This window comes from Melozone crissalis, unplaced genomic scaffold (genome assembly GCF_028551555.1).
Source record: "Melozone crissalis strain CALT ecotype California unplaced genomic scaffold, PUWL_Pcris_2 ptg000034l_1, whole genome shotgun sequence".
NCBI classification, from domain to species: domain Eukaryota; kingdom Metazoa; phylum Chordata; class Aves; order Passeriformes; family Passerellidae; genus Melozone; species Melozone crissalis.
The window spans coordinates 1,578,031-1,591,119 of NW_026535812.1; the positions used below are offsets into that span (position 1 = coordinate 1,578,031).

The following is a 13,089-nucleotide window of genomic DNA, read 5'->3' on the forward strand; positions in this document are numbered from 1 at the left end:
TCCTATGGCACGGAAGGCAGGCCTGTACAGCCCTAACCCATGAGAAGAAGCATTTTCAGCAGTGTTAGCTACATGGGGCAGGGATTGCACATCCTACAAGGGAGAGGATGAGGAATGAGGGAGTAGACTATAGTAAAGGTCCTCTCTCCTGTATTTGCCAGAGGTTCCAGAGGTTATTTCTATGCTCTTGTGCACAGCAGTTCAGTCCCTGGCAGAGGCTCTGTTGTATATCCATGCCTTGTCAGGTGCACATCAGGGGAAGACTTTTTTCATTAAATTCCCTCCTCAAAGTGTATTCATTTCTGTGTTAAAATCTATTTGAGTTATCCACGGTGCTCAGACCATGGTACTACACAACAAAACTTCCTTTTCTCTTATTTTGGATGGGGTAAAATCAGATTTGCAGAAGTCATATTCAGAGCAATGAGCTAAAGATCTATTTTTCACTGCTTGTCATTTCTCTTTCAAAACAAAAGAGCTTTTTCTGCACGATACCCACTCTGGGTATAGCCCCCTGATGGGCCTTTTAGGAATCTCTCTCATTTGGCAGTGCACAAACTGTGCTCAAACAAATGCATGTAGAAGCCATGTCTGTGCTTCTATTGCTGTGCACTCAAGAGGCATCAAGATTAAGAACCAGGGTTTAAATTTTTGTCAAAACAGGAAAGCACTGGATGGCAATAGACAGGCAGTTCAGAGCAAGAATACTTCCCAAACCAGAGCCCATTGCCATTACAGCATTCCATACGGCAGTGGTCTGGGGCATTGTCTCTGCTCCAGTGAGGGAACTTCTCCTGCATTAAAAACAAGCAAGAGGAGCCCAGGCTACAGCCTGAAACCCACCATCATCTGAAGGGCACAGCCTATGGACAGCAAAAGAACACAGATTCATCCACAGCTATGTTTGTCCTCTTCCCCTTGGGGTGGGCAGCATGGGGAGTGCTGTATTAAGACTTTAAAGATCAGAAGCTGCTCAGCTTGTTAGTGGCAGGATCTCATTATAAGGGACAGCTGGGTCAAGCTTTGAGTTTGACTGGGAATTTACACAACCTGTACCCATTTAAGGAAGCAGAGCAGTTTACTGGGCCTAAGCAAAAAAAATCCACAATATATAAAATTGTTTGGAAGTGGCATTTTAAATGGTTTTGGGTGGGTTTTTTTTTTAGTTTATAGGTAGGTCCTTGACTGTTTGTCCATTTTCCCTGTCCCATCTGCCAGCCCTTAGAGTAGCCTTATATTTCCATAATGCTCCTCTCTGTACATTCATCTGAATGATAGAATGGTATCAGAAATCAGCACTTGAATAAGCAAGAATTCCTCTCTGCTCTGCCCCATTGAGTTGTTTCCCCAATATTGCAGCATTACATCACCTTGTGGGCTGACCTGATCTTGACTTAACACAATGTGACTTGTCACAACAGAAGCCACACATCCCAAGGCAGCCATGTCAGAAAACATCAGACTTGTAATTTCAGCTCTCCAAAGCCCCATACAGTCCCCTTGTTGCAGTCACAGAACCACAACGGACAATGAACATCTTACAGAGCTTCTTTTGGGATAATTTGTTCCTTCTTGTTAAAAGGGATTCAGCATCCTTCTAAAACTGCCCTCAAACAGTGCAGCTTGTGACAGCACCCCCAAGGCACTTGGGAGTATGAATAAACCAGCACTATTACAGGACTAGAGCATTGCAAAGACAGAATAAAATGCTGTGAAAAATAAACTGTGTGATTACCATTATAAATAAAAAGCACAGGCCAAGAAATTCAGTTATATGGCACAAAAAAGAGACTTTGAATCCCCACAGTCCTCTCATTAAACCAGCACTTTGCTTTCTTGGCCTGCCTACAAAGATTAAGGTGCCAATAACCTACAAAACACAAATGGACAGAAACAGTAAACCCCAAACCTACCTACACCCTTCTTCCCGGAGAAGAATGAACCAGAAATCTGACTGAGGTCCAAGAGCCCCTGGGCAGGTGATGTTCAAAGAGGCCTCGTGGGCACGGGGGCAGCTGCAAATCATCGTGCAGCTGATTGCAATTTAGAGGTGAGTTTGCACCAGAAAATAAGGGTGGAAATGCTTAAAGGAGAAGCTGTTTTCTGGCAGCCAGTCCAAATGTGCAGTCAATCAGCAGAGCAGACAGCATTCAAGCTGTGTGATCTGATGGCTCCAGGGGAAGCTATTGAGGGAACTGGTCACTCCTCTGAGCAGCCTTAATGGGCTCAGTGCTGGCCCACATGCCCTGCAGCATCAGCTGGATTTCCATCACTACCCATGCTTGTCCAGGAATTGGGAGAAATATTTTTAGTACATTTCACTGATTTCTGTTAATCCCTGACCTTGTGTAAGCCAGGCATTCACTTTCACTAGCCTGCCTCATCCCTGCACAGCACTAAGCACTCAGAACTTCAGCCAAGATAGAGAGGTAACCCAAGTCATTTATTTTCAAATTTTTTTTATCTTAACAATCACAAAGCTCAAGAGCAATACTCATTGTCTCTATCATGGAGCTGAGCCAGGGAAGCATCCTCACTGAACTGAGAGTGGGAAACACATCAGAGAATCATTTCCAGCACTCATCCGGGCAGCAACTGGCCACACTGTGTTGAAGAGCCCAACACATATAAAATAGCCCAGATTTTTAGTGTCTTTCCTTGAGAAGGGGAGAACAGGGGGCAGTTTTGCATAAGCCCTCTTTCTGGGATTGCTGTCCCAGGCGTCTGTCAGTTTGATGGGAGCTCTCCCAGGTGGACAGGTTTTCTGTGGACAAGCAATGGTGGGCAAGCCAGTGTTTCCCCTCACAGTTCTCATTCACAGAACTATCTGTGCACATAATCTCAAGCACATTCTGATGTGGTGATAGGACTACTGAGACCTCATCTCCTCTCGAAAATTGTCACTTTAATGTAATAACAACAAGAGACAGGCAACCAGGACAACAGAGAGAACGGGAAGCAAACACAGATAGCAGACCAAAACAGAAACCCCTGAGGAAAGCTTTTACTTGAGTATCTGCTACGTGATTTCAAGCTTGATCAGAAACTTTTTCAATATTATCGTGAGAGGCTTCATAGAGCATCCCTTGATCTCATGTCTTTTTTCCCCAGAAATTCTTTTGTATGTATTAAGGCTAATTTTGGCTCTTGGATAGAGATTTGTGACTCTCCCTGAAGGGAACAGACCTTAGCTCTGGATCCAAAAGTAACAGATGCCATCAGTGTGACTCACAACAGCCACAAAGTTTTTCACAAGCAATCATAATGCTGAACTAAAACGTCTCCCTCAGTGGAGAGGAGAATATTAATAGCTAAAAATCCAATGGCAATGTTCTCTTGAGTGTTTCACAGCAGGAATTTGCTTCAGTAGGAATTGTGGAGTTGGCATCAGATACAAGGGAAGTCTAATTTAAAGTCTGTTATTAAAGTTATATAGCAACACCACAGGGCACAGAATGAGATTTCATCAGTTTAATTTATATTGATTTAAAGAAATTTTGATTTGCTCCTTGCCCTCCCCATCACTCAGCTCACCAAGCAACTTGATTCTCTTGCATTCTATTCCCAACATCTCACAGGGCATGAACTGTTCGATTTCAGAAGCTAAGGAACCCACCACCTTCAGATGTTATCACCTAAGAGCCAGTTTGGTGTTTCTGCCGTCTCCACAGAGAACCAGGCCCACAGAAATGCTGACAGAAGTGGTACCAGACAAAGTGTAAGGACAGGAACATGATGGCAGCAGAGAGAAACAGCCTGAGCAGAGAGGAAGGCAATGCCAGAGAACAAGGAGGTCGCTGTGTGGCTTCTTACTTTTGAGGGGTCCTGTGGGAGATGTTGCAACTGAACCCCTCCCTCTGGCTGTGTCTCCTTCTCTAGCTTCCTTTTTTGACTCCTCTCCATCCAAACATCATCGAAGCTGAAGCACTTATAGAGGGGTTTGGGTCTCTTCCTCCTCCTCTCTGGCATCTCCTTGGCCTTTTCCTCGGGAGCAGGGCAGGAGAGCGTGCGGGCTCTGCTCTCCAGGGTGGCCACGGGGCAGGCTGGCACCCGGGGGGGTCTCCTTTTGCGATGGGGAACCCATTTCTTATTGGGCCGCTTCCCAGCTGCTGATTGGCATAGCTGCTTACACTCCTGGTTTACAAACTGCAGGTGAAAACACAGGGTTTGTTGGATGGAAATCTTGTTTGCTTCAAGTCAGTTTGAACAGAAGATGGCAAAGTTCTGTTCCTCAGCCACAGAACCACTCAGAAGAAAACACTTAGCAGCACTCCACCCTGAAGCAGCAGCTCTGCTGTCCTTGGAGGGTGCAATATTCACTCCCTGTGCCCAGGACAGTGCCCTGTTCACCCTCATTTTAGATGGCATATCACACTGACATTCCACCAGGATTTAGGTCACTCTATAATATTGTTTACAAACACAGACATGTCTCTGAAAACAGAAAAATTACCTCTTGTCTGTTTCTGGTTTTCCAACTGTACTTCAGTTATACAAAGTGAAAAGGCTTCATAGATGCCTGCAGGTCTGATGTATAAAGCTCTGTGCTTCCTGATGTGCTCTTTACAGTATCCTTTTTATTTGCTTGATGCTGGGCCAAGAGCAAGGAATTGCACAGCTTTGCCCTTCACTCCCATTTGAGTGGTTGCACAAAATTACAGTTTTTATACTCAAAAAACTTGAATTCAAGTGTGCCCTTAGGCAACCAGCTACTACTCCAGGTAGCATCAGCGTGAGAATCAATAATATTTAAGGCAGGAGATAACAACACTGGGGAATGAGTGAACTCAGGAGTGTCATGACAAAAAGAATCCTGACAATAGTATCTGTCCAGTTTCTCACAGATCACTTGAAGAACCCAAATAAACCAACCCTCAAACCACTGCAGGCACTTCCTTTCTATTTCCAACTAACCAACAATTCCAGGTTAATTCTTCTCCCCTCATAAGACATGCCACAGTCTCGAAAGAATAGATTCTGTGAAAAAGGTGTTTTGTGCCTAACCCCACCTCACTGGACAGGAGCAAGGAGAAGAACATGTGAATTCCAAACATGGGACATTTTAGGACAGTTTGCTCTTGCCTGCTGAGTAACACAATTTATGCAAATAAAATCATGCCATGAACAGATTAATTAAACATGTACGGAAGGGCCTGGCAGATGGGCAAACTTGTAATGGTTCTGTCTTGCTGTTTGCAGCATAAAATCTTTGTGCTGGATGAAACCTGGGCAATGTTAACCACTAGCAGGAAATGAGAGAGGGGCTGGTAAGCGCTCCACCAGGCTCAGGGGAGTCACTTACCTGAGTGGGAGCCAGAGGTGTCCAGGGTGAGCTGATCCAGTGCAGTCTGGCACAGCACTAACACAGATAATGCTGACACAGATATAAAAACACCTGGCTGGGGAATAAATACAAATCCCCACCCTGGAGGGCACAGTGGGAGGTGAGCTCAAGAGCTTCACTATTACAGGTATGTTTTGCACTAATGTCTTTACTCATGTGGAACAGAAAAGAACTTTTCTTCAAATTCACCAATAAACTGAATTTTATGGTCTCTTTGGGAAGCAGCATACATAAGGAAGGCCATCTTTAGCATATAGATGATAATTATTTTGGAAAGATTTAACACTGCAAATATACTTTGCACAGTGTCTGTTGTAATTTCACAGATTCTGAAAATATATCTTTGCTTAAAAATCCAGGGTGCAATTCTACTTCATTTCACAATGTCATGAAAAGGGAAATAAATAAAGCCCTATCTATTTTAATAGATTAGATGATGTGTTTTGAAGTCTGGGACATTTGCATTAATTTCTAGACTCCAGCTGCATTTGTACAATTTCAGATATCATATTCTGCAGCCTCCAGAAGAATCAGGAAAATGAAACTGTTTTTATATGTCTTAGATACCATTTAAATTTTTTATGGTTTTCTTTGAATAATTTAACCTAGCAATCAATTTAAGTAATTATTTATTTGCTCCTAATGCTTACATTATAGCATGTAGGCTTGCCTTTTCAAGGCTTTACACATCCCTCATCTCTACACTCTTTTCTAGATGTTCTTTTGAGCTGTAATTTACAGGTCAATGATTTTATTCGTCCTCTGAGAGGCTTCATCTGTTTACAGTGTGTATAGTCCAAGTCTTTTGCTTTTTCCTAGGCTGCAGTCTTTTGTTTGGAATGCAGTTTGCAGCATTAAGTTTGTAGGTTAACCTGTTGCCCATGAAACAAAAGATTTTCCAGTAAAGCTAAGCACAGAAGGGAATAAAGCTAATTCTCTTCCCCTGGAATTCTGATACCACAGCTCTCACCTCTCAAACTGCCCCCCAAACACTTCTTTGGGTTCCAGACAGCTTTAGAGAAAAACCCCAAGCCAATCAACAAAAACACTTTCATTTGGGAATATGAGGAGATGTTGAGAGAGCTGGGTTTATTCAAGCTGATTAGAGGGCACTAAAGGCAGTGTAAGAGCAGTCACCAACAATTTTGTATTTACATGGATGATGGAACCCAGCTCTTCTCAGTAGTGCCAGACAGTGCCACAAGACAGTGGCCACAAACTGCAGCTTGGAAAGTTCTTGTTGGGCATTAGGAAAAAAAAAATCTCAAGGAATGTGTTTCCCAGAGAGGCAGTGAAACCTTCAGCAATGGAGGTTTTCAAGACTTGGCTAGATAAAGAGATGGTTCTGCCTATCTTTTTTTTTGTTTCTATACAAAAATAGGGAGTTTCTGTAAAAAAGTATGGAGAAAAGGCAGGATAAGACCATCTTGGAGGGTATCTTAAAGGCTTAATGTAAGCTGAGATGGCAACAGCAAAAGGCAACAGCAGCAAAAGATGTGTGAGGCTCATTTGAGTTGAACACAAGCTAAACACGTTTTCTTCTTGCTTTCAGGGTATGTCTCAGCTGTTATGAATTGATCAAGAAGCTCCAGATTAATGAACCCTCTGAAAATTGTCTGAAAATACCATACTTGGGGTATGCAAAAGTTCATGCACTCTTTCAAGTACCACTTCTGACAATCTGCTCAAAAAAAATTATTCTCCCATTTTTTAATGTCAAATCTCATCAGCAATAATAGTGAAAAAGTAGCATGGTCGAGGCATGTTCTGGTATCTCAGTTACAGCTCAGTCTCAGTCACTCTGGGGGTTGTGCTTAGCCACTGAAAGAGATTCCTAAGCTCCCAGCCACTTACAGCTTGGGAAATCCTCTCTGGGATTAAAAACCTACTGACAGAGGAAGTCTCTGCTTTTAGAAGTCTCAGCCAATCACAAAATTCCTAATGAAGATCCAATCTGTTCCCTGAGATTCAGCCTGTGCAAAGGACCTAATGTGTTACCTGGATTAGAACAAAATACAACATGAAAAGGAGACCCTGAGCCTGCAGTTTGGGGTTTTTTTCTGTTTGTTGTAGAAAGGGCAAAAGAGGATTTCTAGTAGCAACCAAAAGGTACTTATGGTGACTGCAAAAGACACATGGTACTTCTAAAGACAGCTACTCATTGTGATTTTACTTCTTAAAAAGTGACTGCTAGCCATAGGTCTTGATATCTTTGTTGCCTTTCACAATGAGAAACTTATTTACTATACACCAGTTACAAGGCTCAATTCTGCCTTAAAAGGGGTAAAACCCAGCTTAAACCTGGAGATGAACACAGGGTGATGTCTGTACAATGCTTAATGGTGTTGTGATTGCTCCATTCCTTTGGGTTTTTGTAGCAAATCCTCCCTTTGAGAGCACATCGATTCATACAGTCTTGAACAGAAACAGGAAGAATGAGCAGTGCTACCTGTCTTAAACCAAGAGGAATATTTTTGCACTCATCTAAGCAATGAGCCATTGAGCCATTGAAGATTTTCACTGGAATTCCTAAACCATAGTAGAGCAAACCCAACCACTCCCTGGTCATTCCCTGACAAGAACTCACCTCGTCTCGGAGCATGTCACTAATGGAAGAAGCTGTGTTTAAGCTGATCTGGGATTGACTGCTTATGCCACTGTCATCCCTCTGGAAGTCGTCCAACGAGTGTAAGAGACTTCCCCTGGGTTTCAGTGTCTTTGGCCTCTCAGGAGCCTCCAGACTGCTTTCCACTCCAGAGCTGTTCCCAAGAGAGAGCGTAGAAGCGGCGCAAACGCGCCCGGGGTAGCCAAAGGTCCTGTGCTGAGAAGTGGATCGTGAGCTCTGAGGTTTGGGACTCATGGGCCTACAGGGCATGTCTTTACCATCAGAATTGGAGAGCTGGGGACATGATGGACTTGACTGACTAAATTCCAGCTGGAAGTCAGGGGGGCTAAATGGAGTTTTAATCCAGTATTCCTCAAGAGAAGTATTTAAACTGTTGCTCAGAACCTCCTGCTGTTCATCACAATCTGAATTCTGTGAGTATCTGATACCCAAGTCATGGGACTGTATTCGTCTTCTCCACATACGTGTAGGTAAAGAGACATCAAGAGGCTCCACAGAGCTGTCAAAATAGTTGGAGTCTGTTGAAGAGCCATTATCTCTTTCTGTTTTTAAAAAAGTGTGTCTATTGGAACTATACTGTTGCTCTAGTGGTGTTAACACGTGGCCACTGGTTGCACTGAGACCCTCCTGTGTGGATGATAAACTTATCAGGACAGGCCTTTTTAGTCCATCTGCCTCCTTGCTCTTTAGAAAAGCTTTCCAGGTGCTCTGGCGAATTTTGACTTTCTCCTTTTCATTTTTCACTGACGCTTTTGAGCTTTGTTCAGTGTTCTCCTTTTCTGGACATTTGGACTCAAATAAGCTTGAGAGGGATTTGTGTGCCAAGGCCAACCTTGTCTTGAACTTCTTACCCTCAGGGGTTTTGTTTCTTTTGTGTTCATTTTCAGGGCATGATTTTCTAATCCCTGAATGCTCCACAGGTTCACTGTCATTGTTTTCAGATGAACCTGAAACGTGTCGATCTGCATCTTCCATCAGTATCCGACCAGAGCCAGAGGCCTTCCTCAGGCTCAGTCTGAAAAATCCTGCAGGTCTCTCATAAAATAAATCATCATCATCGGAGTACTCAGAGGTGTAGCTTTCCTTCCTGTGGAAGACTAAACCAGATGAACAACTTTTGAAAGACAGTAAACTTGCAGTGTCGTCGTCATCTTTCCCAACATCCAGTTCTTCCATCTTTACCTTGCTGCCAAAGATACTGCTGCTTCCCTGACTTTCCCATGAGGCAGGCTTAGTTTTCCTGAAAGATGTCATTTTTGGGAATACTAAAAACCTGGAGGATTTCCCACTATATTCATTCTTTGTTGGCTTTTGTACAGCTTTATGGAGACTGCTGTTACTCCCCAGGATGTGGGATGAGATCTCATCCAGTTCCTCGCTGTTAGTGCTGCAGGTACTCACGTTGTCCAGGCCCAGCATGAAAGTGCTGTGGGTCTCCCTGTTCAGAGAATCATCAAACACATCAGATACATCCAGACTGAGTGCATTGTCTTTGCTGGGGCTAGAGGTGTCTTCTGCAGGAGAGGCCTCCTTTCCTTCCCTAGGAGAGGGTTCTTCACAAATACCTGTTTCTTCCTTTGAGCCCTTACAGCTTTCCTTTCCTCGCCTGCCTACTGCTCGTTCAGAGACCATGCTGGGCCAATGAAGGCTGACACCAGCACCATCTCCCTGCCACAAACGGCTTACACTGCTGCTCATTTCCACTGTCACTGCCCTGGTAATATTCAAACCTTCCTCTGTGCTTCCATGTGCTTTGAATTCCTCTTCCTTAGACACCTGGTCATTGCTTCTTCCAAGGTTTCCAAAGCCTGACCTTGCTAACTGTTCTCTCCTGAATTCAAAACCCCTCTTTGTTCTGCAGGGCTCTTCCTCAAAGGCCATCACATCACCTCTACCCTGTGATTTTACAGTGCTGGGCCCTTCAAGGCTGACACCAGCACCACCTTCCTGGCACACACTGCTTACACTGCTGCTGGTTTCCAGTGGCACTGCTCCAGTCACCAGTGGCCTTCCTCTGCAGTGCTCATCCTCAGGGAGCTCCACACTGCTTCCACTGGGGGATTTCACAAGTGTTTTTTCACATGGATCTGTCTGAATTTCTGCAGGAAGTATGTCACTGCCTAATGCTACAGCAACATTCCTGAATTCCAATTCTGCACTTGCTACTGCAGAATTACTACAGGTGAGCCCTGAGGATGAAACTACTTCTGTTTTCTCTCTTTTCTCTTCTGAAATTTCTGGTTTTACTTCAGTTGTATCCCTACCAGAAAGTACCTCTGCACTGCCAGGAATGGGGTGGGTGGCCAGAATTAGTTCTTCACAGTTACAGCATTCACTCAGAACTCTCTCTGGCTCACCATGAGCTTTCCTGACAGTATGAGGAGACATCAAATCCTTGCTCACTACATTTCCCAATGTTTCAGCTACCACTTCAACAGGAAGGTTATCATTCAGTGTTTGGGACTGTAACCCTTTCTCTTCCACAGAGACTGTAATTAGGGCAGGCTTTAATTCTGGAGTAGTCATTACATCCCTTTCCTGCCTTATATAGTCTGATTTGAGAGCCCTTTCAACAGCCAAGACACTCTCTTCATCCTTTCCCTCATGAGTAGGATGTTCATATGTTCCTAGCTCTGAGTGGCTCCTCAAGGCACCAGTTTTGCAACTTGCATTTTGCTGCACTGACTCTCCATGCTCTGCCCCTCTGTCACTGCCATCTGGTTGTGTTGCAGCTTCCAGGACTTTCCAGTCAAAGCCAAGATCAGAAGAATCAGAATCATCTGCCCATCTTTCTCCTGCCACAATCTCAGTATCTGACAGCTCAGATTCAAGGCCATCCTCCTTCAAATGTGTGTGCTGTGTTCCACTACTGGAAACACAGTTTACAGAGCAATCCCAGTCTGTGCTTTCCACACCTGCAGGAGCACCTGCATGAGAAGCTGCAGGGCTCTCAGTGTCACCAGTGTCTGATTCAACATCAATATCACATGGGAATCTGCTCTCTTCCAGATCTCGTTCAGCTGTGCACTCATTGTTTTGTGTCAGTTCAATATCAATATCACATGGGAATCTGCTCACTTCCAGATCTCTTTCAGCTATGCACTCATTGTTTTGTGTCAGTTCAATATCAATATCACATGGGAATCTGCTCACTTCCAGATCTCTTTCAGCTGTGCACTCATTGTTTTGTGTAAGTTCAATATCAATATCACATGGGAATCTGCTCACTTCCAGATCTCGTTCAGCTGTGCACTCATTGTTTTGTGTAAGTTTAATATCAATATCACATGGGAATCTGCTCACTTGTGGATCTCTTTCAGCTATGCACTCATTGTTTTGTGTAAGTTCAATATCACATGGGAATCTGCTCACTTCTAGATCTTGTTCAGCTGTGCACTCATTGTTTTGTGTAAGTTCAGTATCAATATCACATGGGAATCTGCTCACTTGTGGATCTCTTTCAGCTATGCACTCATTGTTTTGTGTAAGTTCCTCAGCATCTATGATCCCTGGATCACAATCCAGGGAAGAAGATCTCTCCTCTTGGTTTGGATCCTCACAAGCATCACTCCATGTTAAGCTGTCAGCACAAGTACCAGCTGGCTCTGGGCTAAGGCCACATGTCTCTGATTTAGAGTGCAAACAAGGATCAATGCACTGGGGAGAGGCTGCTGGTTGGGAAACCTGACACACCTTTGAGTCTGTGTCAGTATCAAGAAAAGATCTTTCCATGCCAAATTGGCCCTCTATTTCTATAGCCTTTTCAGGGCTCACAGTTACCCTTCCTAAGTTTTTCCAAGTGTATTCAAAATCCAGCTCTTGAAGATGTATTCTGGAACATGACCATCTAAATTTGTCTGTTGGGTGAATACAGCTCACCACACATTCTGTCTCCCTTTGAGCACTGATGTTTTCAGGTACACTGTGCCATGTTTTACTTTCTATAATCTCTGACCTTTTTTGTGGTAGCCAGGATTTTGGGTTGAAGCAACTCTGGTAGGAGAGTGAATCTGATGTCAGCATGGTTTCTGTACTTCCATATTTTATCCTTTTACCTGTGGTGTCCTCACTGTCAGCTGAATTCCTCCTGCTGCATTTTATACTGGACATAGACTCTAATTCACACTTACAGTCAGGTGTCTCAGTGTCTTTTTTAATGTTAGGCCCATTTGTTTCAAAATGCAGATTAGGCAAACTGCAGCTTGGTGCTGCATCTGACTGGAAGGAAAACTGCTGCACTTCAGGAAAAATCAAACAACTTTCTGAGTTTGCTTTGAAACAAGCAATGCTGAATACTGCAGGGTGTTCCTTCAGTCTTGCAATGTCATTTTTTTTAAGTACTGGGTTGGTAGACTGCACTTCCCTGCTTTCTAACTCTGCCTTACTCTGCAGTGCTGTTACAGACTCTCTCTTTGCCTGTGATGAAATGTTCTCTTCATAGACTTGGCTGTCTGTGGTGGAAACATCACTGGATAACGTTAGCTCTTCATCACCCAAATCTTCACCTTCTAACTCTGCACACTGGATGCAAAATTCAGTTTTGCTTGGTGCTTCTTTTATTTTGGAGGACAATTCTAGCTGTCCAGGCTGGGTGAACTCTGGTTGCCTGGAGCTGTTCTGTTCCTGGGAGGTTTCTGCCTTTCCTTTGGGAAGATTACAGCACAGGGGGGTTTTTTCAGTAAGCAGGCAGTTTGACTCCGAGCAAGCATTCCCAGTTATGTCACTGGAAAGGGATTCTGTGTCTGATGCACTCTCATAAGGCTCAGTTTTTACATCTGACAAAGATCCACTCTGATGTGACACGGTTTCAAAATAATCTTCATCTGTTTCTTGGCTGGACCCACGGACCTCCAGCTCCGTTGTGCTCGGGGCAGAAGAACTCAGATCGTCTTCAAACTCTCCTTCACTGATGTAGTTTTCAACTGGCTGTGGGGTCTGTGAATAAAGAAAAAAAGAATCATTTAGCAATGATATCCCACAGCAGCAGGGTGACATGAGCTATTATTAGAGAAGGGACTTTAGAACACAATTAATTCAATACATACTGATGTCTTTGCAAGTTATACTCTATGTCTTACTTCTTGATGGTCCTGAGGTCTTTCTATTTCTTGCTTTTTTT

The 13,089-nt window shown here is 43.8% G+C and overlaps 1 protein-coding gene across 1 annotated transcript in view; it reads right to left on the reverse strand.

Moving 5' to 3' along the window:
- The window catches only part of ARHGEF4 (Rho guanine nucleotide exchange factor 4), a 185,002-nt gene that overhangs the window by 121,513 nt on the left and 50,400 nt on the right, over window positions 1–13,089 (reverse strand). Inside the window, exons 2-3 of the mRNA XM_054282755.1 lie at window positions 7,932–12,905; window positions 3,814–4,146 (exon numbers count right to left, since the gene is read on the reverse strand). Coding sequence (XP_054138730.1) covers window positions 3,814–4,146; window positions 7,932–12,905 — 5,307 coding nt within the window. The remainder of the gene's footprint in view (window positions 1–3,813; window positions 4,147–7,931; window positions 12,906–13,089) is intronic.